This window comes from Sphaerodactylus townsendi, linkage group LG06 (assembly GCF_021028975.2).
Source record: "Sphaerodactylus townsendi isolate TG3544 linkage group LG06, MPM_Stown_v2.3, whole genome shotgun sequence".
NCBI classification, from domain to species: Eukaryota; Metazoa; Chordata; class Lepidosauria; order Squamata; family Sphaerodactylidae; genus Sphaerodactylus; species Sphaerodactylus townsendi.
The window spans coordinates 7,201,739-7,227,653 of NC_059430.1; the positions used below are offsets into that span (position 1 = coordinate 7,201,739).

General features: G+C 49.6%; 1 protein-coding gene across 2 annotated transcripts in view; it reads left to right on the forward strand.

Annotated features, from left to right (window-relative positions):
* NET1 (neuroepithelial cell transforming 1) overlaps positions 1-25,915 on the forward strand; it is a 121,005-nt gene that overhangs the window by 79,903 nt on the left and 15,187 nt on the right. The window contains exons 1-4 of one of the 2 annotated variants that reach the window (XM_048500615.1): positions 11,501-11,709; positions 20,472-20,579; positions 23,120-23,287; positions 25,487-25,549. In XM_048500615.1, the coding sequence (XP_048356572.1) occupies positions 11,617-11,709; positions 20,472-20,579; positions 23,120-23,287; positions 25,487-25,549 (432 nt within the window). In that variant the 5' untranslated portion in view covers positions 11,501-11,616. Of the gene's footprint in view, positions 1-11,500; positions 11,710-20,471; positions 20,580-23,119; positions 23,288-25,486; positions 25,550-25,915 lie in introns of those variants that run through there. The other variant, XM_048500614.1, reaches the window with a different exon arrangement.

A 25,915-nucleotide genomic window follows, 5' to 3' on the forward strand; every position in this document is an offset into this window, starting at 1 on the left:
CTGTAAGCCCCTCTGAGTCTCCTACAGGAGAGAAAGGGGGGATATAAATCCAAACTCTTCTCTTTGGCGTGCGGGGAAGCCAGCAAGGTGAAAATGCAAGAAAAAAAGAGAGTAACTGTTGAACTGACTATTAGAGCAACAGCCAACTTTCGAACCCAGGACCCAGATTTCATCTGGTACCATTCTAAGCTGATGGGAGAGGAAAAGGCGCTTGCTATGGATTTCCAGCACCGTCCAAAACCATTTCCCCTTTAATACTTTTACAAGCTGAGAGCCCTCAAGGAACTGGCTTGTGTTCGGGGTGAGGGGATAATTGGAAAACCCATTCACTCCTTTTCCAAGATTCTTTAAACTCAAGGGCATGCAGGGATAAATCCCAGCCCGCCAGCCCTCACCCCTGCGCATTTACCGTGTTTCCTCAAAAATAAGACAGTGTCTTATATTAATTTTTGCTCCCAAAGATGCGCTATGTCTTATATTTCTGTGTCCTGTTCGACGGGCATGCTTCCAAACAAAAACTTTGCTACGTCTTACTTTCGGGGGATGCCTTATATTTTGCACTTCAGCAAAACCTCTACTACGTCTTATTTTCAGGGGATGTCTTATATTCAGGGAAATAGGGTAAGTCCTCTCAACATCTTGTGCCTCCAGAGCACGCTCTGTTCTCATCAGGCAGACTTGGGGAATTTTTTGTCCTTCTGGCCAGTTTATAAAGGGATATTTTTCTGTGACCTTCAGAATCCCGTGACTTTGTATACGGGCATCTTTTCCTCTGCCTGTGGGTGCTGCTTCTGTTCTTGCAACGACACTGAGCTGGTTAACTGCCCACTAGAACGGTGACCTTGACCCATTTGCGTAGCACCTTCTTGAGCTCTTGGACTGCTTTTCGGTATCATGTCATCTTTACAACCACCCTGCAAAGTAGGCCAGTGTTAGCCCGTCTGTTGTGCAACTTTGTATCTCAAATACTTTTCTTAGAAGCACCATGCCAGTGATGGTGAACCTTTTCGAGACCGAGTGCCCAAATTGCAACCCCAAACCCACTTATTTATCACAAAGTGCCAACAAAGCAATTTAACCCGAATACTGAGGTTTTAGTTTAGGAAAAAACGGTTGGCTCCAAGGTGCGCGTTACTTGGGAGTAAGCTTGGTGGTCGTCGGTGGCTTTGCTTTGAAGCAACCGTGCAACTCTTCCAATGGGTGAATCACAACCCTAGGAGGGTTTACTCAGAAGCAAGCCCCTTGGCCAGCAACTGAGCTTACTCCCAGGTAAAGGATCGCACTTTAGTTCTTCGCATGAAAATCAGTGGGGTTTAACAGGGTTATCTACACTGCTTCCCCAAAACTAGGTCTTAGGTTTAATGCTAATAATCAAGCCCAGTGGCCCAGCCTAGATGTGGGGGGGGGGGACACTGTGCGTGCCCACAGAGAGGGCTCTGAGTGCCACCTCTGGCACCCGTGCCATAGGTTCGCCACCACTGCACTATGCAAACTATATTCTTTGGGGATTCTCCTGCATACTATTTCTTTTTTTAAATTGCTACCTACCTTAAGCCAGGTGGGCAGGTTCAGAAGTTGAAAATAAACGCAATAAACTTAGAACAATGCATGAGGCCTCTTTTCTCATCCAGAGCACCAGCGAACTTTTAAGAGTGTAAAGGGAGCAGATGTTACCCTGGTGCTCCAGATAAAAAAAGTCCTCAATCATTGTCAGAAGTCACAGGGAACACCTTTCGTGAGAACAGGTGAGTCACCTGGTAGACTCCGTTGCCATTCAAGTCACACGGAAATAGTTGAGGCTGTAAGAGTTCGCCAGCCTTATGGGGCCTGTCTAATCGGTTCCAGCTGCGCTCCTTCTCTGTGCTAAAGTAGCAGACTGGCAGGAAGCGGGCTGCAAAGGGTTACTGAATGAAAGGAGCGATTGCAGAAGAGGCCATGGGTGGATTTGCAGGAGCAAGACCCCATGTGGTTGTGCGCTACTGAAACCCACTCTGCCTCGGTTGGTTGGGCTACTACTGGTTGCAAAGTCCTCTATGACATTATTAAGACACAAGCAAGCTGGTAATTCTGATTATCTCTGATGCGGAGGCAGCGGAAGGCAGAGACTGGACCTGTAGCTCAGGGGTCCCCAATATGGGGTTTGCCAACACTTTTCCTGGTCCCAACTTTTTGGAAGTGGCCGGGCTGGTCTTGCCCACCAAGGCTTATAATGGGCCACTGGAGATACGATCACTGCAAATTTTAAAAGTGTTGTTTTAGCAACAGCTGCCTGCTGGTTTTATTCTCTCTTTTCCTGTGCGTGTGTGTGTATAATTGCCCCTCTTTCCCCCTGCAGTTAGGCTACCTGTATGTGTGACTCCGCCTCCCGAAGCCGCTATTTTGTGGTTGGTTCCGCCTCCTGTGGCAACCATTTCTTTTTGGCTGTGCCTACCAGCCTGTGCCAGAGTTCCCAAGGTGCCCACGGGATGAAAAAGGTCAAGGATGCGTTCTGTAGACGGCAACTGAAAGGGAGAGCTGGATAAAGCAGCTGGCTTCGATGTGTGATTTTGATCCAGTCTTGCATTTCAACTACCGGTATATATTTCCAATCTACTTGTGGCTGTTCAGGGCCAAGGGGCTCTCAAAGGCACCTGGGATTGGGCGGCCAGTATCTGTGTGAAGAATCCCTGAGAAATCAGACTGGCTCTTACTTGACTAGAACATGGGCATTTTTGGTCTATCGTTCAAACTTCTGGTTTTCCTCCTTTTAATTGGGCTGTGTTTTGTTTACAACGTGGGAGAGTTGAGGCAGCATTTATCCTCACACCTTTTGGGGAAGGCGAAGGTTTGGGAAGGCTTTTCTTAATTAAGAGAGGTAAGTTAAAAGGCTAGGGTGTTTCCTCTACCCCGCCCTGCTCGGTTTCTGGAGAGAGGTTCTGCTTGTCACTTTTAACATCTCTGCATAGGGCATGCTGTTCGGCCCTACTGACATGCATTTAATTGAGAGATGAACGTGGGGAGGGGAAGGAGATGGATCCTGTGCCAGAAAACAGATGACATCTATACAGATGACTTTACACACACACACACACACACACACACACACACACACACACACACACACACACACACACACACACACACACACACACACACACACACACACACACACACACACACACATACGCGCACACACACACATACATACATACACACACAAGCATATATACAGATGACTTATATACATTACATACACATACACACATATACATATATGTATATATATATGTATATATGGCCAATATGCTGTCAACATATATATGTCGTATATATATGTCTGTATGATGATGACCAATATACGTGTGTATGTATATTAATGCTGCTACTGTATATGTGTGTGTGTATATATACACATATACACATACACATATACACATACACATATACGTACTACATACGTACATACGTACATACATATAAAGTCATCTGTATTTATCTCATCCGTTTTCTGGCACAGGTCCATCTCCTTCCCCTCCCCACGTTCCTCTCTCAATTAAATGCATGTCAATAGGGCTGAACAGCATGCCCTATATGCAGACATTTATATATATATATAACCCTTCCCATTCCACAACAAAACTGTCCCAGTCGCAGATCCCGCTGTCCAGCAGGGCTGGACCCTGACACGCCACAGTCCCTAGCCCCAGGTAAAAAGACAGAACTGGGGCAAGGAGAGCTGTCCCAGTCAGGCAGCAGGGGCAGGGTGGTGAGGAGCTGAGATCGGGGCCAGCTCCCTGGGTTTTTAAAGGGCCATGTGCAAAAGAAGCGGAGCCGGTAGTGTTGGTTCGCCCCCACCCCGTGGATTTTCTTAGAAGAAAAAGGCAAACTCCAGCTCGCTTTTAGTAAAAGAGAGCTGTGGCGAATATGGGTGAGGAAGTGGGTAAGTGGTGGTTGGATGTGAGGGAGGGTAGAGTGAGGATGAGCTGGATGTGTATGAGAGTATGTGTATTGTGTGGTAATAGTGGGTGAGGCACAGAGAGTGAAAGTTACCTGCGTGTGAGGGGGGGAAACCCCACCTGACGTCTCACATGGCAAAGTGTGTATGTGTTTCACTTCCACTCGTATTACCTAACAGTATGACCTGTTTACTGTTTTCACTGCTCATCTCTGGCCATCTGCGCAAACATTGTAAGGGCATACCAACCCCTCAGGCCACAGACACGCTGCACGAACATTCTAAGGGTGACAGTTAAACACAGCCAGCTTCATGGGCTGGTGCGCCAGGAAAAAGACGTTTTACCTGACTCAGGTATGGACTTTTGGCGATTTGAAGGTCCGATTACCTGCCCGCAACAGGGAGGGACATCATGTGAAAAATTGGGGGCAATCCGTCCAGACTTTTTTGCATTAGGGCATGACTAACAAATTCACTGTTAGCTTTTTGTGTGTGTGTGTGTGTAAAAATATATATAAAAATGGAGCCATGTTGCTTTGAGAATAACCCCGCACATGCTGTCCCAAATGCTCTGAAAATTTCACAGACCCTTACTCATTCCCCCGACTGTGTTCTTACGTACCTCCCGCTGTCAGACAACACACCTGAGCCAGGTAAAACATCTTTTTCCTGGCGCACCAGGCCATAAAGCTGCCTGTGTGTAACTGTCACCCTTAGAATGTTCACTCAGATGGCCAGATATGAGCAGTGAAAACAGTACATAGGCAATAACTCCAGTGGATGTGAAACACATACACACGTTACCGTGTGAGACGTCAGGTGGGGTTCCCTCCCCCTCACACGCAGGTACCTTTCACTCTCTGTGCTTCACCCACTACTACCACACAACACACCTACTCTCATACACATTCAGCAGAAGGAGAGGGAAGGGACGGAGGGGGAGGCATGCAAGGGAAGAGTAGTGAGGGAGGGGACAGAGAGTGAGGGGTGGCATGCAAGGGAGTGGGCCCAGCATCTGGATATGACCCACCCACCCTAGCAGACGAAAGGGAGGGAGGGGGAGGGTTGGCATGCAAGGGAAGAGAGGGTGGGAAAGGGAAGGGACGGAGGGGGAGGCATGCAAGGGAACAGAAGTTAGGGAGGGGAGAGAGTGAGTGGTGGCATGCAAGGGAAGGGAGGGAGGGAGGGAGGGAGGGGGTACAGCATCTGGATATGACCCACCCACTCTAGCAAAGGGAAAGGGGAGGGAGGTAGGGGGAGGGGTGCCATGCAAGGGAACAGAAGTGAGGGAGGATGCGGTCACACACATCAATGACATTGCACAGTATCAGCCTGTGCGTTTCCATGAGCACGTACTGCTGGCCTCTGCGATTGATTTGCTGCTACTGTTCCTTTCCCATTTCACCACAATAAGCCACAGCAACGCGTGGCCGGGCCCCGCTAGTAATATATATATATATAAAACCCCAGATATTTCTGAACAAACCTGGGCTGTCCCTTGAAGCTAAAATGATTAAACTGAAGCTATTTGATCACCTTATGAGGAGGCAAGAGTCACTGGAAAAGGCTAGGAAAGATTGACAGCAGCAGCGAAAGAGGAAGAGCCAACATGAGATGGATTGACTCAAGCAAGGAAGCCACGGCCTTCAGTTAGCAAGGCCTGAGCAAGGCTATTTAGGAGAGGACATTTTGGAGGACATTGATTCACAAGTTCAAAGTGACCTGTTGGCACTCAGCACACACGAAGCATTTATCTCCCGCTCCAATCAGGCTGATCCCTTTTGCAGCTTTTCTCTGCATCCTAGAATCATAGAGTCGGAAGAGACCCCAATGGGCCATCAAGTCCAACCCCCCGCCCTGCAGAAACTGATAATCAAAGCACTCCTGACAGATGGCCGTTCAGCCTCTCTTAAAAAACCTCCTAAGAAGGAGACTCCACCACTCTCCGAGGTAGTGGATTCCACTGTCAAACAGCCCTGGCTATCAGGAAGTTTTTCCTGATGTTGAGGTGGAATCTGTTTTCCTTCACCTTCAACCCATTAGAACATAAGAACATAAGAACAAGCCAGCTGGATCAGACCAGAGTCCATCTAGTCCAGCTCTCTGCTACTTGCAGTGGCCCACCAGGTGCCCCATGGGGAGACTCAGGAGTGCAGGAGGGTGAAAGCAAGGAGGCCTTCTGCATTGTTGCTCCAGAGCACCTGGTCTGCTAAGGCATTTGTAATCTCAGATCAAGGAGGATCAAGATTGGTAGCCATAGATCGACTTCTCCTCCATAAATCTGTCCAAGCCCCTTTTAAAGCTATCCAGGTGAGTGGCCATCACCACCTCCTGTGGCAGCATATTCCAAACACCAGTCACACATTGCGTGGAGAAGTGTTTCCTTTTATTAGTCCTAATTCTTCCCCCCAGCATTTTCAATGGATGCCTCCTGGTTCTAGTATTGTGAGAAAGAGAGAAAAATGTCTCTCTGTCAACATTTTCTACCCCATGCCTCATTTTATAGACTTCAATCATATCCACCCTCAGACGTCTCCTTTCCAAACTAAAGAGTCCCAAATGCTGCAGCCTCTCCTCATAAGGAAGGGGTTCCAGTCCCTCAATCATCCTTGTTGCCCTTCTCTGCACTCTTTCTATCTCTTCAATATCCTTTTTGAGATGTGGCGACCAGAACTGAACACAGTACTCCAAGTGCGGTCGCACCACGGCTTTATATAAGGGCATGACAATCCTTGCAGTTTTATTATCAACTCCTTTCCTAATGATCCCCAGCATAGAGTTTGCCTTTTTCACAGCTGCCATGCATTGAGTTGACATTCCCATGGAACTATCAACTAAGACGCCCAAACCCACTATTCCTGGTCCCAGTCTCTGGAGCCGCAGAAAACAAACTTGCTCCCTCACCAACATGACATCCCTTCAAATATCTTAACAAGGCTATCATGTCACCTCTTAACCTTCTCTTCGCCAAACTAAACATCCCCAGCTCCCTAAGTCTCTCCTAGTAGGGCATGGATTCCAGACCTTTGACCATTTTGGTCGCCCTCCTCTGCACCTGTTGCTGATTGCAGTCTTTGCAACGCCCCCTCCCCTTCTGACCTGGATGTCAGGGCCGGGGATCTCCCTTCCTGCTGGTATCTGATGAAGGCGTATTGACGGTGTAAATCTCACATCCTGTAACTTAGGGGTCTCCAACCTATGGCTCTCCAGATGTTCCTGGACTGCAGTTCCCATGAGCTCCACCAGTTGGCCTTGCTGGCAGGAGCCAATGGGAATCGTAGTCTATGAACATCTGGAGGGCCATAGGTTGAAGACTCCAGCCGTAAAACATACTTGCCTCTGAAGTGCTCCTGGACTCGAATCCAGCTCTTTGCACACAGCGCAGTTTGTGCGGTGTTTGAAATGCAACGTGGACAGAATGTTGCTCATTTAAAAGTTTCTGCTCCAGTTTAAGCCCATTGGTTTTACATTGGAGTAACTTGGAACAGGACTGGATAATTAAAGGGCCAACTTCTGGTGGTAGGTTGGTAAAAGCCGTCACCCTTTCACTCATCTCTTTTATCAGGCGAAATGAAGAGTTCTGTCGGACCTGAGCTAGAGCAGCAGTTCTCAACCTGTGGGTCGCGTCCCCTTTGGGGGTCAAACGACCCTTTCACAGGGGTCTCCTAAGACTCTCTGAATCAGTGTTCTCCATCTGTAAAATGGAAGATGTTACGGTTGGGGGTCACCACAACATGAGGAACTGTATTAAAGGGTCGCGGCATTAGGCAGGTTGAGAACCACTGAGCTAGAGAGTCCTGCTTGTGTTCTTGTGGCACCTTGAAGACTGAAAGGCTCAGCGTTTCATAGATTAGTGGAGACATCTGGGTCTATCCTGCACCAGCAGGTATGGCTGTAATTGGGGTGGAGGAAGGTAAATGAATGACGAGTAACTTGGCTGTGACCCTTCTGTGCAACGCTCAAAAGTATGTAAGGTAGCCACACTGGCTATTTGCAAGAGCACTCTTTGGCGATAACAAAATCTCCCCAGCTTTGCTAAGCTAACTCAGCACCTGAAGTTGGTGAGAAAACTGTGGTCTTAATGAAGACCTAGTTAAACTCAGTCGAACTTTCTGATAGAGTGTAGGTCAGCGGGGATTTTGTGCTAGTTCTTTATCAGGTCAGGAGTAACGGCGTCCAAACGGCTGCAATTTTCTCCCATTGGTCCCATGAATACATATGAACTTGCCTGATACTGAATCTAACCATTGGTCCATGAATGTCAGTACTGGCTATTGTGATTTTTCTGAGCCATGTGATTGTGGTCTGGTAATTTTTGCTCCTAACATCTCACCTGCATCTGTGGCATATCATGGCGATATGTCTTTCTCTCCATCTTGCCATGACATGCGGGCAAAACAGTCGGAGCAAAAGCTACCAGACCACACCCATGCAGCCCAGCTAACCCATAATAGCCAGTTATTTCCAGCTGTGAAAACCTTTGGCAATACAATGTAAGTACTGTCTGCTCAAGTTGACTCTCCAGGATCTCGGGCAGAGGTCTTTCATATTGCCTACTCCAGTGATGGCAAACCTTTTCGAGACCGAGTGCCCAAGCTGCAACCCAAAACGCACTTATTTATCACAAAGTGCCCACACGGCAATTTAACCTGACTACTGAGATTGTTTAGAAAAAACGGTTGGCTCCAAGGTGCACTGACTACCTTGGTGGTAGTCAGTGGCTTTGATTTGAAGCACTGTGCAACGCTTCAAATGGGTGAATCACGACCCTAGGAGGGTTTACTTAGAAGCAAACCCCATTGCCAGAAACCAAGCTTACTCCCAGGTAAAAGATCGTGCTTTAGTTCTTCCCATGAAAATCAGCAGGGTTTAACAGCGCTTAACAGGGTTACCTAAGCAAGAATGCTGTGTGAGGAGAGGGATAACTTCAGGCAAGCCAAATTGGCGGAGCAGCCATATGATCTGCGGTTTTTCCTTCACATATCATCACAGCCCTTGACTTCCCACAAAAAATGCAACAGGAAGAGAAAAATAAAAGCATGGAAACCTCTCTGTCCCACATTTGCCTCTGTCAGAATGACCCTAATTCTGACAAGGGGGTGGGGGAAAAGGGATGCTCAGGGTGGCAAGGGATGCTCCTCTCCCTTTCCTGCCAGTTGGTGGGGGCCTGGTCTAGCTCGGTGTGAAATGCCTTCTGTCTTTTGTATTTATGCTTTGATCCTGTGGAAACGAGATTGGCGCTGCAAGCCTAGGGACCTTGCAAGATCTCTTCTCCCTGCCCTGGATCTCCCAAGGTGTCTGTTGTGGGGCGAGGAAGGGAAAGGAGGTTATAAGCCCCCTTGAGTCTCCTTACAGGAGAGAAAGGCGGGATATAAATCCAAACTCTTCTTCTTATATTAGACTCCTGTGTCAACTAGAGAGTAAAGGGAGGCATTTTGGCAGGTCAGTCAGGGAAAAAGATCCAGGTACAACTTTGGCTTCTCTTTGCTATCCCCCTGTTAGGGATACCGGATGGGACTCTTTCTTCTTCTTCAGCACCTAATCGCCTTGTAGCCAAAGTCCGCATTTCCCTATTCAGCAATAAATCCCATCACAGGGTTTGCTCCAAAGTCAGCCTGCACATTTGTGCAGCCTTAGATGAATTAAGAACACAAGAACATAAGAACAAGCCAGCTGGATCAGACCAGAGTCCATCTAGTCCGGCACTCTGCTACTCGCAGTGGCCCACCAGGTGCCTTTGGGAGCTCACGTGCAGGATGCGAAAGCAAGGGCCTTCTGCTGCTGCTGCTCCTGAGCACCTGGTCTGCTAAGGCATTTGCCATCTCAGATCAAGGAGGATCAAGATTGGGAGCCAGAGATCGACTTCTCCTCCATAAACCTGTCCAAGCCCTTTTTAAAGCTATTCAGGTGAGTGGCCATCACCACCTCCTGTGGCAGCACATTCCAAACACCAATCACAAGTTGCGTGAAGAAGTGTTTCCTTTTATTAGTCCTTATTCTTCCCCCCAGCATTTTCAATGAATGCCCCCTGGTTCTAGTATTGTGAGAAAGAGAGAAAAGAGAAAAAAATTGAAGTTGCTTTGGTGTGATGTCTGGCCTGGAGGGTTGTTTTGGGATGGGCAGGGGGGCCTTGGTGCAGATTTTTTTTTTAAATAACATCTCCACATTTGGAAGGTTAAAACAGGTTTGTGCTTAGAAGTATCCGCAGACTTTTGTACCTCTTGTTTGTACGTTTTGCTGAATGAGCTCTGGAGCCCCCACTCACTGGGATCAGCGCCGTCACCTCAAGATTTTATGGGGAGGGTGTCTTTAATTGGGATCTGGCTGGGGGGGTTTCAGGAAGTGATTCTTTTCTCCTCCCTGCCTGATAAAGGGCACCTGAATCAGCTTCTTCATTTAAAGAGACAGGACAGCAGCCACCACGTTTGCATCCCTATGTTGTGCGTGTGTTTACTCAGAAGTAAGCCTCACTGAACAGCGCAGAATTTGGACGCAAGCAGCAGCGAGGATGGAGCTGTGGGTGTAAACTGAGAAGTAAGCCGCACTGACCTCAAGGGTGGTCGACTCCAAATTCAGAAATACCTGGAGACTTGAGGGTGTGCCCCTGAGAGGGAGGGGATTTACGGAGAGGAGGGAGCTCCTTCTGTCATGCAACCTTCCAAAGCAGTCATTTTTTCCCACAAGAAGTGGAATGCATGTTTTAAACAAACAGCTAAGCAGAGGGGTGTTGTGGGCTTTCCAGGTTGCGTGGCCGTGTTCCAGTAGCATTCTCTCCTGACATTTCGCCTGACGATCCTCTGAAGATGCCAGCGACAGATGCAGGCGAAACGTCAGGAGAGAATGCTACTGGAACATGGCCACGCAACCCCTTGAGTCTCCTTACAGTGTATTGTCGAAGGCTTTCACGGCCGGAATCACTGGGGTGCTGTGTGGTTTCCGGGCTGTCTGGCTGTGTTCTAGCAGCATTCTCTCCTGACGTTTCGCCTGCATCTGTGGCTGGCATCTTCAGAGGATCTGATAGTTCAGAGGATCTGATGATGCCAGCCACAGATGCAGGCGAAACGTCAGGAGAGCATGCTGCTAGAACACGGCCATACAGCCCGGAAACCACACAGCACCCCAATACCCCAGTGATTCCGGCCGTGAAAACCTTCGGCAATAACGAAGCAGTCTATTCAGCTTGGAGATCAGGGCTAATTTTTTGGGGGGGTGGGGGGGGGAGCGCTTTTGCTGTCACTTGGAGGTTGGCATCCCTACTCCCGAGTAAACGCGCAGCTGGGGGAGATCAGCTTGTAATTGCAGCTGCAATTGCTTGCACCAACTGGAAATGGACGAGCAAACGAGCAACGGGAGCTCAGCTGGAACCGCAGGGGGATCGCTCGCGCCACGTGGAGCGCGCCGGCCTGTGCGTAAAACGCGCGCTGCCGGGACTCCCGCCGCGGGAAACCTGAGCCGGTGGGCGTGCCCGGAGAGGAGCTGGCCAATGGCTCTCCAGTAGGGGGGCTAGCCCCGCCCACTCCCTCTAGGACGGCGTGGCCGGCCCGGGCTGGCGCACAAGGACCGGGCGCTCCAGCGGGTCGCGGCTGCCATGGGCCGGCTCTCCCTCCGCCGGGACTTCCAGGGGCGGGACGCGGCCGAATAGCCCGAGGCGGCGGGGGGCTTGGCGAGGCGAGGCCGGGGCGATGGTGGCCCACGACGACGCCGGGGGGCTGCTCCCCATCAAGAGGACCATCCGGCTCATCGACGCGCAGAACCCCTCCAGCCGGGAGCAAGAGGTAGAGCGGGCCGCGGGGGGGCACGTGTGAAGCGCCGCTCGCGTGTCGGTCTGGGGGAGCCGGAGGGGGGGGGGCATGCGTTGCGAGAGGCGGAGGTCTGCAGCGGTTGGGGTGGCGCCGCACCTTGGCTCGCCCTTCTCCGCCTTGCAGCAGACTGGCTGCAAACTTTGTCCCGGCGGAGGCTTGCAGGACTGGAATCAACTGGTGGTTGTGGGTTTTCCCGGGCTGGCGTGGCTGTGGGGTGGTGGGTTGGGCTCCCAGCGGTTCGCCTGCAGCTCTGGCTGGCATGTTCAGAGGCCATGCGTGTGAAAATGCCAGCCGTAGCTGCAGGCGAAACGCTGGGAGCCTGGCCCGCCACCCCATGGTCAGGGCTGTGCCTCTGAAAATGCCAGCTGTAAATGCAGGTGAAATGTTAAGAGCCAAAAGCCGCCGCTGTGCGTGTGAAAATGCCAGCCGTAGACGCAGGCGAAACTTCGGAGCAAAAACTGCCAAAGCTCATGGCTGAAAACACAGCCCTCGATGCAGGCGAGACGTTAGCTGCTAAAACCTCCAGGATATGGGCTGATTCCGCACGGGCCAAAAACAGCAGGGTGAAAACGGGGTGAAAATGGTATAAAAGGGTTTAAAACGGGGTGAAAGGGTTTATACTGTTTTCACACTGCTGCTTTTGGCCCATGCGGGATCAGCCATGGTTGGGAGCCCGGCCCGCCAGACTGCAGCCGCACAAGCGCAGGCGATCCACAACAGCCGGTGTCTGGGAACTGTTGCTTCGTTGTGCTTTTATGGGCGGGGGCTCTTTTTACTAGCTGGGCTCGGCCGGAGGAAACGTGTAATTGCCGGCGGCAGGTCCGAAGGCTTTCATTCCGTGCCAAGTTTGTCTCTCCTGCTTGTTTCCTGGGAAAGGAAACTGGGGTGAGGGTGGCCAAGTTTTCTCTGCGTTGGGCTCGAGGGGGTGCTCATAGCAGGTGCTGTCTGAGAGTTGTGGATTGCTTTCTATACGTACATTATAATTGCACTATATGTAATTGGCCTATGTAAGTTACACTGTTATAGTTTCACTAGAGCTCGGATGCAGGGTTGGCTTCTGCTGTTTTTTCGTTGTCTTTGTTTATAAGTCTGTCGTTCCTACATTTCAAAGACCAAGTCTGCTGTTCCTTTTCTGCTTTACATTAAAGGAGCCCGAAGAAAGAAATATCAGTCAGGGAGTCTTTGCTTCAACCCTTTGGGGTTGAGCCCTTTGGGGGAGGGCGGTATTAAAGTGGAATAAATAAATAAATAAAAATAAATAAACCCTCCGGCCCCAGACACTCACTTTTTCCCATCCTGTATTTATATTTTCCTCTCTTGTTTTATAGCAGTGGTGGCGAACCTGTGGCACGGGTGCCAGAGGTGGCACTCAGAGCCCTCTCTGTGGGCATGCGCAAACAGAGTGCCCCCTCCCCCCACACACACATCTAGGCTGGCCTGGGCTGCTAGATTATTAGCATTAAACCTAAGACCTAGTTTTGGGGAAGCAGTGTAGGTAACCCTGTTAAGCGCTGTTAAACCCCACTGATTTTCATGGGAAGAACAAAAATGCAATCCTTTACCTGGGAGTAAGCTCGGCTGCTGGCAATGGGGCTTGCTTCTGAGTAAACCCTCCTGGGATCATGATTCACCCATTCAAAGCATTGCACAGTTGCTTCAAAGCAAAGCCACCGACTACTACCAAGCTTACTCCCGAGTAACGCAAGCCTTGGAGCCAACCGGTTTTTCTAAACTAGAACCTCAGTATTCAGGTTAAATTGCCATGTTGCGATAAATAAGTGGGTTTTGGGTTGCAGTTTGGGCGCTCGGTCTCGAAAAGGTTCGCCATCACTGTTCTATAGCATCAAAGTCAATTTTGTTCCAACGAGGGCCCCGAAAATAGTCTAGTCATGAACATTCCTATGTAATAAAGGCAGTGACTTGCCTTGCTGACTGCCGATAAGCCTACTCATTTGTGTAAACACGTTCACGGTGTCAAGGTTGACACCAAGGTACACATGGAGTCAAGCTCGGGGCTTCATGGCTCACATCCATAACATTTGGAAATCTGCTGAGAAAATTAGTCTTGTTACAGGATAATTAAACGTGTGTGATTTGACACGTGATAAAAGCACCTCCGTCTCGAGATGCGCTGCCTGCAGGTATCTTCCTGTCGGCGTGAAGTCACGAGAAGCCAAAAGTCAGATCTTCCATATGCAACGACTTGTGACATAAGACATCCTGTCCGGAAGCAATGGCCGTGTGGGTTTCTTTATGATTCAATAGTTCTGCTTTAACTAGTTTATAATCGGAGGCTTCAGTGTTTCACACGATTCACGCGCAGGAAGGGCTAGGAGTGAGGAGACGCGGCATCCAAAAATCAATTGGAAGAGACTCCTCTCAAGTAAGCCCTCGCATTTCTCTGTATGTGTTGTAGTGCTCTGCTGTGTACGGAGAGCTTGATCCTCGGGGGAGGGGAACATAGGACCCTTTCATGTTGGCACAGAGGCTCCGTATTTCCAGCCTGTGGATCTTTACCTCTCAAGGCTTCAACAGAGAGGTTGTGCTGATGAGCAGCGGCTGAGCGGGGAAGCCAAAGACTGAATTAGCACCTGGTCCTTTCCTACATCAAGTGGTTTCTGGCCCTTGACTCACTTTCGAGTTCGCAATATTCTTGTGACGTTCGTAAAGTAAATGGTTAACCATCCCCGAGGAACAGGTGTGGCATTCGAAGGGCACGGCTTGGCATCTTGACTTGGGAGAAGAAACTTCAGAAAACAAAGGGTGGGATATTTCTTCCCAGGGGTTAGGAATGGTTAGGACTTATACCTGTTAAGTATTATCACGAATCCCTTTCAAGGGTTGGCTTGTGTGTCGCTTCTGCTTACAGAGAGAGAGAGTTGTGTGTTGTGTTCACACTTGTGTTGTGTTGTGTTCACACTTGTGTTTACACTTGTGAAACTTTGCCGGTCAGAACCCTTCCAACCCTTTACAACTTATTGTCGAAGGCTTTCACGGCCGAACTCAACTGGTCGTGGTGGGTTTTCCGGGCTGTGCGACCGTGGTCTGGAAGGTCTTGTTCCCAACGTTTCGCCTGCATCTATGGCTGGCATCTTCAGAGATGTATTGCAGAGAGAAGTCACACACTTCTCTCTGCGATACACCTCTGAAGAGGCCAGTCAAAATCGCAAGACCTACCAGACCATGGCCACGCAGCCCGGAAAACCCACAACAACCTTTACAAGTTAATTTGCAGCTGTAGCATTTGGGTGTGGAGGTAGAGACTTTCTTTCGGTTACGGGAGCTCTGAGTACAAGCCTGTTCTTTCCCCAGAAGAGCTGACACATTAGTAAATCTGTTAGTCTGCAAGTATCTCATCTTGAACAGATGCATCTTCTTGGCCCAAGGTTTTGTCAGTTCAGAAGGGAATCCCCAAACCTTTGTTGTGTGGCTGGCAGCCTATTGTCTCATCCTACGGGAGATGTGTCCCTGTTTTTAGTTATTCATTTGTTATATTTATATCCAGCCCTATCCCCAAAGGACTCAGAGTGGATTCTTCTTTTTTCTTTTGGTTCTAGTTGCATTAGTCTGTATTGTGGCTTTTCAGAATTTGGACTTGTTTGCCCCGGAAATGGCTTCAGGCTGGGTCAGGGGCTCTTTTGAATGTACCTGGTTTTGTTTCACGAGCCCTCAGAAAAGTTTCTGAGTCTCATTCAGTTTGCTAGACTGTGAAAGCTGTTTTCCACCTGAGAGCAGGCAAGGATTTCGGATTGCTGCCCCCCTCTTTAATAATCCTGAAAAACTTGTTCCGGGCAGACCTGTGGTTAACTCTTGCAACACCGAAACCAAAAGTTTGTATTCCCCCTCCTGGCAAAAACAATTAATAAAGGAGCCAAAGAAGAAAAGAAAAGTCTTCTCGAGAGGTCTAAAAATACCTTGTGAACTATTTGAGGCTGAGAACACCAGGGCTGGAATTTGGATTGGGGCGGGCGGGAGGAGAGGCCACGATTTCACGCAAGGGGCCCAGAGGGTCTAGCTCTGTTCTAAACACATTATGGGTAAATTCAGATATGGACCAGTGTAGTATCTGCAATTGGTAATTCTATTTTGAAGAGCAAACATGGATTTATCTTTTCAAACTTCTCGCAATGCCCGGAACTCCTTTTCCCACCATCGGTATTTTCTGGGACAACAGCCAAGTATTTTGAAATCAGTGAACAGCATTGTATATAATTCTTTATCTAACACTTAGGAAAGTTGGTGGAGAAAGATTTATTCCCCCCCCCCCACACACACACGAAAGCATAAGCTACTTTCGCCTATTTCTGTGTCAAGTCAGCCTAGCTCAGTGATGGTGAACCTATGGCAAGGGTGCCAGAGGTGGCACTCAGAGCCCTCTCTGTGGCCACGCACAAACAGAGTCCCCTCCCCCCACATCTAGGCTTGCCTGGGCTGCTGGGCTCGATTATTAGCGTTAAACCTAAGATTATTAGCATTAAGCCTAGTTTTGGGTAAGCAGTGTAGATAACCCTGTTAAAGCTGTTAAACTGATTTTCATGCGAAGAACTAAAGTGCGATCCTTTACCTGGGAGTAAGCTCGGTTGCTGGCAATGGGGCTTGCTTCTGAGTAAACCCTCCTAGGGTAGTGATTCACCCATTGGAAGAGTTCCACCATTGCTTCAAAGCAAAGCCACCAACTACCACCAAGCTTACTCCAGAGTAATGCACATCTCAAAACGTTTTTTTCTACACTAAAACCTCAGTGTTCAGGTTAAGTTGCCGTGTTGGCACTTTGCGATAAATAAGTGGGTTTTGGGTTGCAGTTTGGGCACTCGGTCTTGAAAAGGTTCGCCATCACTGGCCTAGCTGTTAATGTGGCAAATGGCTATTTATAAGCCCATTGAAGGAGAAGCGGCCTTGTTCTCTGCCAGGCCTTATGTATGCATTAGCAGAGAGCATACGCGCTGTTTAGGCCTATTGGTGGACTTTTGGATGCACGGGTGCCGTGTCCTTGACCCTGGACAGCTAGACAGACTAGCTTGCAGAATTCCTGCCAAATAGAGATGCACTCTAATCTGGGGGACCAGGTTTGATTCCCCACTCTGCCACTTGAGCCGTGGAGGCTTATCTGGTGAACCAGATTAGCTTGTGCACTGCAAAGGCTAGTCATAGCTCTCTCAGCCCCACTTACCTCACAGGGTGTTTGTTGTGAAGGGGGAAGGGCAAGGAGATTGCCAGCCCCTTTGAGTCTCCTTACAGGAGAGAAAAGGAGGATATAAATCCAAACTCTTCTCAGTCGTCTGTTTCTGTTCCATTCTCTTTTGCCACACTGGATGAACACCAGCCATGCCCCTCTTCCAGTCTTGCTCCAGCACAGCTGGAGGGGGGGTTAATCTCAGTATAGTAATTCAGGAGCCCCCCTTCTGCCCTGTGATTTGGAGGATTTGCTTCTAACTCTTTGTTCTTATGGCTGTTGGGCCTCGTCTGCTCATTTCTTAATTTGTTTCTTTCACGCCCTGCCAGTTATACCTAGGACAGTGGTGGCGAACCTTTGGCACTCCAGATGTTATGGACTACAATCCCCATCCGCCCCCAATTGGCCATGCTGGCAGGGGCTGATGGGAATTGTAGTCCATAACATCTGGAGTGCCAAAGGTTCGCCACCACGGACATAGGATCTGGGAAATCCAGGTTAGAATACCTGCCCTGCCTAACCTTCAACCTAACATTCCTTAAGAACATACGAACTAGCCTGCTGGATCAGACCAGAGTCCATCTAGTCCAGCACTCTGCTACTCGCAGTGGCCCACCAGGTGCCTTTGGGAGCTCACGTGCAGGAGGTGAAAGCAATGGCCTTACAGGCTTGTGGTGAAGATAAAATGGAGGAGAAAGGTGGTATGGAAATAAAGTAAATAAAGAAGTGGCGTTTGCCCACACACCCTGCTGACTTTCGCGTGTTGAACCCATGGAATCCACAGCATCACCAGTTGGGCTTTCTCCTTTCAGTAAGCCCTGCTGGGAAGGTCACAACTGTACACACGTTTGTGGAGTCAGAGCAGAAAGGACGGGACGGGTTGGGATCCAAGTCTAGACGTCCAAGGCCTATTGGCCAGCTTGTTCCCCACCAGGCCTAAGTTAGCTGGAAGGACCCAGCACGGAATCATGAATCAAGCTCCTCTGAAGTTTCCTCTTGATACGTCACTTCCATTCATTCATCCTGGAAAGAAAGTCTTCTCTCCCTCTCTTGCAACACCCCCTCTTCTGTGGAATCCATGACATCATTGCCGAAGGTTCTCTGGTATCTTAATGGGGCGGCAAAGTGTTTTTATTCTTGGGGCTGTTCACAGTGACAGCAGCAGAGCTATTTCCAACTCGGGCTCCTGGACATGACAGTAAAATCTGACCAATTCTCCTTTTTTGGTTCTGTCACTTCCTCTTTACAGCACAGAAGCACACACCCCCCCCCCTTTCTAATTTTAACAGCGCTGTTTGCACTGAAGGTCAGTTACGGAAGGTAGTAATGTGTCATCTTCTCAAGGTTTTCCCTCCTTCACCGTTTGGGTTCTCTGGGGGGAGAAATCTACCTCTGGGCCAACATAAATGGGGCTGATTTGATTCAGGCTATTGAACAAACAGACAGTTCCAAAACCTGCGACAGGTAACTTTTGGGCTCCTTCAGTGATCAAGAAGAAGAAGGTGTATTGTCGAAGGCTTTCACGGCCGGAATCACTGGGGTGCTGTGTGGTTTCCGGGCTGTATGGCCGTGTTCTAGCAGCATTTTCTCCTGACGTTTCGCCTGCATCTGTGGCTGGCATCTTCAGAGGATCTGATCCTCTGAAGATGCCATCAGATCCTCTGAAGATGCCAGCCACAGATGCAGGCGAAACGTCAGGAGAGAATGCTGCTAGAACATGGCCATACAGCCCGGAAACCACACAGCACCCCAGAAGAAGAAGAGTTTGGATTTATATCCCCCCCCTTTCTCTCGTGTGGGGAAGCAAAAGGGGCTTACAATCTCCTTGCCCTTCCCCCCTCGCAACAAACACCCTGTGCCAAGGGTGGGTGGGGCTGAGAGAGCTCCGAGAAGCTGTGACTAGCCCAGGAGTCACTTAGCTGGCGTTTGTGGGAGCCTTTGGGCTAGTCTGAATTCCCCCAGATAAGCCTCCCGCAGCTCCAGGCTGACGGCGGCAGAGCTGGGAATCAAACCCGGTTCCTCCAGATCAGAGTGCACCTGCTCTTAGCCACTGCTCTTAGCCACTACGCCACTGCTGCTCCTCAAGAAGAGGAGGGCCCACCTAAATAAGAAGGGGGTGAATTGGCCCCCTTGTGTTTTCGTTCTGTAAAAAAAAGTTAAGTCCCGTGAAGCATCGTCCCAATTTGAGCAAGCTCAGAATGAAAGGGAAAGAAGAACTTGAGCTGGAAGCGACAGGGGAATCATGTTGGGGTGGGGAGAAAGGACCTGGAGCCCAAAGAAAGGAAAGTACTGAAGTCACAGCTGATGGATTTGGCCAAGAGTTGTACAGTAGGCCGACTCTCCTGGCTTGGCAGGATAACAACAGGTGACCCAGCCCTTGACTGTGGAACATCCAGGTATTTTTAGCATCCTACGTCTCTCTTGTTTTGGGCCTTGAAATCCCCGTTTTCCCCACCCATGCAATCATCGCGCAGGGCTTGCTTGTTTTCTTAGCCAGACAAAGGTGGCTAAGGGTGTTTATATCCTTCGAGCATTCAGGCAGCCCTTCTTCTAGGGTACAGGTGTCAAACTTGCAGCCCTCCAGATGTTATGGACTACAGTTCCCATCACCCCTGCCAACATGATGCTGGCAGGGGATGATGGGAACTGTAGTCCATAACATCTGGAGGGCCGCGAGTTCGACACCTATGTTCTAGGGTGTCTTGCGATACTCTGGCTGCCTGGCTGCACCCAGAGAGAGCGTTGTACATTCTGCAGTGGACTTGTTGTGCAGCCTCTGAGAGTAACAAGCACACTAGGGCTGTCTTTATTATGCAAACGGGTGCAGGTAAAAACAGAGGCCACTGGGTTCTTCTGCTTTTTCTGTTTGTGATGAAGATGGGGGGGCACACAACACACACACCCCGCGCTTCATGCTTCCAAAGAAGAAAGCACGTTGGATAAGCTCTGGTGGACTGAAAACACTTTTTGTGTGTCCTGCCTGCAGTGGAGCAGCAGTGGCGTAAGAGGTTAAGAGCTCGTGTATCTAATCTGGAGGAACCAGGTTTGATTCCCAGCTCTGCCGCCTGAGCTGCGGAGGCTTATCTGGGGGATTCAGATTAGCCTGTGCACTCCCACACACACCAGCTGGGTGACCTTGGGCTAGTCACAGCTTCTCGGAGCTCTCTCAGCCCCACCTACCTCACAGGGTGTTTGTTGTGAGGGGGGAAGGGCAAGGAGATTGTCAGCCCCTTTGAGTCTCCTATAGGAGAGAAAGAGGGGATATAAATCCAAACTCCTCCTCCTCCTCTTCTTCTTCTTCGTCTTCGTCTTCTTCATCGTCGTCGTCGTTCTATTTGGCTCAACCAAGCAGCCTGTTTGTCACACGGTTACAACACGAGAGCTTAAACCGGGTAGTTGTTGGGCAGGGGGCTCTGAGCTTTTGAGCAAGGTTACTCCTCCACGCAACCCACCGCCCCCGCCTGTGCTGCCAGCCGTTTGCTGGGAGTCCGGACTCTTTCAGCACCCGAAACCTCCAGCCAGCCAGCCGGTCCAACTCCTTCTCTCCCTTGTTTCTTGACAGGAACCCAGCAACAAGCGCATCCGACCTCTGGCGCGGGTCACCTCCTTGGCAAACCTGATTTCGCCTGTCAGAAATGGTGCAGTGCGTCGATTTGGGCAGACGATACAGGTAACGGATGGGAGATCGTTGTACGGGTCCGGCGTTGGCAGCGGGTATTGGGGAGTGGGAAGTGTCGTCCAGTCACAACATTTTCAAGGCAAGAGACTTTCAGAGGTGGTTTTCTGGACAACGACCCTGAACTTCTTTGGTGGTCTCCCACCTACGTACCAACCAGAGCTGACTGTACACGAGAGCCAGCGTGGTGTAGTGGTTAAGACTGGCAAGATCTAATCTGGCAAACCAGGTTTGACTCCCCACTGCTCACGTGAAGCCTGCTGGGTGACTTTGGGCCAGTTGCAGTTCTCTCAGAACTCCCTCAGCCCCACCTACCGCACATGGTGCCTGTTGTGGGCAGAGGAAGGGAAGGAGTTTGTAAGCCATCTTAAGCTCCTTATTATTGAGAAAAGCGGGGTACAAATCCAAACACTTTTTTTCCTTCCTTGGCTGCAAACCGTGGAACAATTTCCACAAGGCGGTATATCTGACTTCTTCACTTTTAATCTTTAGGAGGCAGCTGAAGGCAGTTTTATTTAGGACAGCATTTGATTATTTTAGTCCTTGTTGGCTGGGTTAAATTTATAGATTTTGTATATTTTTCTGGGTATTGTCTACTTTTTAAGCAAAAGAAGAGTTTAGATCAGGGGTAGGGAACCTGCGGCTCTCCAGATGTTCAGGAACTACAATTCCCATCAGCCTCTGTCAGCATGGCCAATTGGCCATGCTGGTAGGGGCTGCTGGGAATTGTAGTTCCTGAACATCTGGAGAGCCGCAGGTTCCCTACCCCTGGTTTAGATTTATACCCCCTCCTCCCTTTCTTATAAGGAGACTCAGAAGTGGATTACAAACTCCTTTTCTCTTTCTCTTCCCACCACAGACACTTTGTGAGGTTGGTGGGGCTGAGAGAGTTCAGAGAGAACTGTGACTAGCCCAAGGTCACCCAGCTGGAATGGAGGAGTGGGGAAACACATCTGGTTCACCAGATAAGAGTCCACAACTCTGATGGAGGAGTGGGGAATCAAACCCCGTTCTACAAATTAGAATCCATTTGCTCTTAAGTATTACACCATGCTGACTCTCTCCCTTGAGTTCCATAAGGTGGCTAATTAGTGTTGGTCACCGTATTCTGCTAGGCACTGTGCAGCACTCATGGGTGCTCCAGCCGGGAAAAATGCATGAATGGTAAAAGCGTGTATGAAATTTTGTTCCAGGTGCAGAGCTTGGCTTTTCCGCAACGTTCCTTGTCTGCCGCAGAATTTCTAACCTTTGGCGTGTCTCCGGGAGTTCATTGTCTTTAACGCCCCTTTCCCACTGCCCCTGCAAATCGAAAAGGGGTTGAAATAAATGAGAGTCTGAGTGCAGAATTCTGCTTGTCTTTTGGACGCTTTGTGCGCTGTTTGCATGCGTAGATCTGGCCGACTGTTGCATCTTCATCAGAGGCGCGTCCCCCTAAGCCCGGCTCGCCGTGTATGGGCCAGACGTCTTCCACCCCTGCCCGCCCCTGGGAGCCCTGCGTTGAGCGGCTGGAGCAAGTGCTTCCGTCTGAGGTTACCCCACTGTTCATAATAAGAATGTGACATCAGACGAGCCTGTTATGGGAGACACCCTCGCCCAACTGTGTAAATACTGACGGGGCCTCAAGTTGGCCGGTGGCTCCATTAACAGCCGCAAAAGAATGGCCCTCATGTGGCTTGCCCGTGTCACAAGAGAGGAGAGGTAGAATTACGCTATTTGTGTCCTTGAAACTGGATTCGCAGCCAGGCCCTTTTAAAATTAACCTGAACCCTTGGCAGGGAAGGGGAGAGCAAAGGAGCCGGGGGGGACAGTTGCAGGTCAAATGCCTGTCAGATAGAGGACTACCAATGAGCACCAAAAGGGGAGAGTTGGGGGGGGGGGCGTAAACGAACTAGGGCAAAGCCATTCCTGTTGCAGCATGCAATCCCAGCCACCGCAGCCTGCTCTGATTTTCGTTTTGTTTTGGCACCGTGTTTCCCCAAATATAAGACAGTGTCTTATATTAATTTTTGCTCCCAAAGATGTGCTATGTCTTATTTTCAGGGGATGTCTTATTTTTCCTGTGTTCTGTTTGTCGGGCATGCTTCCAAACAAAAACTTTGCTATGTCTTACTTTCGGGGGATGCCTTATATTTCGCACTTCAGCAAAACCTCTACTATGTCTTATTTTTCGGGGATGTCTTATATTAGGGGAAACAGGGTAGTTCCCAGCAGGCCGCACGAGCCACAGATTGGTCGAGCCCCGTTCAATCTATTCCAGGTTGTTTTGGGTGGGGTCATAAATGGGGCACACTTTGCAGGCGTTCTTCTGGAAGCTTTTGCGCTGTAGGTTCCGTCGACCACGGCTGCCTCTTGTAGCTGTCCGTGAAGGCGTGGCTTCACTTGGTTTGCGCAACCGCGGCGCTGACGCTTGGGCTAATGTGAGAAGCCATTCAAAAGAACAGCTGCAGAGCATCTATGAAATTCCTTCTAAGGCACTACTGTTCGTCACTATTCATCACCACTGTTTCTTTTTTTCTGTCCATTACACCCAACAGTCCTTCTCCCTCCGCGGCGACAACAAATCTCCAAGCAGCACCCAAAAGCCCTGCAGCCGTTCGGCTGCCCCGACGCCTCCCAAGAGGAGGAACAGTGTGCTGTGGTCTGAGACGCTGGATGTTAACATGAAGGAGACGCTGAGCGCCAAAGAGATCAAGCGCCAAGAGGTGGGTGGCTTGCCAGGGAGGCACTCGTATACCTAGCACAGTTTCTTGCCTGACAACTGGTTTTGGGGTCTCTGAGGGTCTTGGCTTTCGTTTTTTTGGGGGAAAAAGAATCAGTGTTTCTAGTCCTCATGATTTTGCCAGTTGTGTTTGCGGGTCGGTGTCGTCTGGAGGAGGGATCGGCGTTCAGGAGGTGGAAATTCTGCGTTCTGTGAGCAGCAGTGGCGTAGGAGGTTAAGAGCTCGTGTATCTAATCTGGAGGAACCGGGTTGGATTCCCAGCTCTGCCGCCTGAGCTGTGGAGGCTGATCTGGGGAATTCAGATTAGCCTGGGCACTCCCACACACGCCAGCTGGGTGACCTTGGGCTAGTCACAGCTTCTCGGAGCTCTCTCAGCCTCACCCACCTCACAGGGTGTTTGTTGTGAGGGGGGAAGGGCAAGGAGATTGTAAGCCCCTTTGAGTCTCCTACAGGAGAGAAAGGGGGGATATATATCCAAACTCTTCTTCTTCCACTCTGGTATTTACCTTGAATGTCCTATGCTTAATGCAACTGCTGTTCCTCCTCCTTGTCTTGTGTATTCCCAGTAGTCTGGTGCTTAGAAGGTAATGTGCAAATTGAGCAAGTTCACGCAGAACTGTTGGTTCATGCAGAATAAGGAAATGGCATCAAACTGAGAACCAGTATGGTACAGTGGTTAAGACCAGTGGGCTCTAATCTGGAGAACTAGGTTTGATTCCCCACTCCTCCACATATGAGCATGGATTTTTTAATCTGGTGAACTTGATTTGTTTCCCTCCTACACATGAAACCTGGTGGGTGACCCTGAGCCAGTCACAGTTCTCTCCAAATACAGCTACCCTTCTGTACCCAATTTGAACACAAATCTCTGTGATGCATAATCGTATTTAGCAGCACATGATACAGGCCTCTGAGTCAGACCTCTCCTGTGAGTCGGCAGGCCAGACTGCCCATGTTCACGGCCTTGCCGATGTCCAGCTCGGTGTTTCAAGGTGACTGAGCCCCTCTCATTAAGCTGGGCAGAAAAAGTGACTTAACAGTACTGAAAGCTTGTGGTCAGTTTTTTTGTTCAAGCATTTGGGTAAATGTCTCAGTGGGAAACTAAAAGAGCCGCTGCCCATCCCCAGGAATCAGCGTGACTTTTCATGTTGCTGCATAAATCTTCACGAAGAAGATAAGCCTTCATCTTCAGGCACCAGGTCACGTAATTATGCTCTGTTAGCCGCTCAAAAGGCAAGCCAGCATAAGATGCAGCCATGGTACAGCCGTAAACTGTTTAGCACACAGCAACACAAACAGTTACTCACGAGTAAAGGCAGAATCTTGGCCCATAACCTGTTGAAGCAGCGGATTTACTCTGAGTAGACCACCTTGTAGGACGCAATGTAGACAAGAACTGATAGACACACGGTCACTGGTGCAGTTCTATTTATTGCTATCTACTAACAAAGTGCTCCGCCAGACCACAGGTGTTTTCAGGCACACATCACACTGCTGTCTGTGCTAACTATATACAACAGTGGTACCAATCAGGTGCCCTCACCTTATCAGGTTTGCACACGGTACAAGCTGTGCACTCGGTCCTAATCTGCACACGGCACCTGTTAGAAGGAGGGTCCAGCTGTCATTTAGATTTTGCTCATCTAAACATTCACACATGTTCTGACAAAAAAACCTCAAATGTTTACGTTGGCCTGGAGTCTTGGCCTTTAAACCTTCTTGCTTAATAAATGTGTACTTTTCTCAGCGATAACCTGAGCCTTTGCCTTCCGTTTGGCCATTACAAGTTGGGGAGTGGCAAGTCAGCCACTGCTCCTCCCACCTCCGGGTGGGGTGACAGAGCCAGATTCCTGATCCAGTATGGCAGTGGTAATATGGGTTAGACGGGGTCTGCAACCTGTGGCTCTTCAGATGTTCATGGACTACAATTCCCATCAGCCCCTGCCACCATGGCCAATTGGCTGATGAGAATTATAGTCCGTGAACATCTGGAGAGCCACAGGTTGCAGACCCCTGGTAGACCGACCCACACACTGCTACCTCAGCATATCTTGGCTCTAAAGTTCTCCGCGAGTCATCAGAGGTTCCATAGGTTAGGAAGGGCAGAGCTTGGGACATCTAGAATTTTTGATAGGTGGCATTCTAAAAATGTCCCCCCTTCTTTCTCTCTGTGATTTGGCAGGCGATATACGAACTGTCCCGGGGTGAGCAGGATTTGATCGAGGACTTGAAGCTTGCCAGAAAGGTTGGTACTTTTCCCATGCTTTCTTCTTCACTGCTTTGGAAGCATCTTTAAAAATCGTACTGTGGTCCGGATTAAGACTCAGATCCCCCCCCCCCCCCCCCCAGTAACGTGGTTGTGGAAACTTGTGTTTCTTTTGACACAGCTGGGTAGAGTCCAGTTGTGCCTCCGCTGGCAAGCTCCTGAGAATTCACAAATTATTGCACACACTGCAGACGTGTTGGGGTCGGGTCTAGTAGCACATTGGAGACCAACACGAGTTTGGGGACGGGACGAGCTTTTCATTCATTCATTCATTCATTCATTCATTCATTCATTCATTCATTCATTCATTCATTCATTTATTGTTCCACTTCTATACCGCCCTCC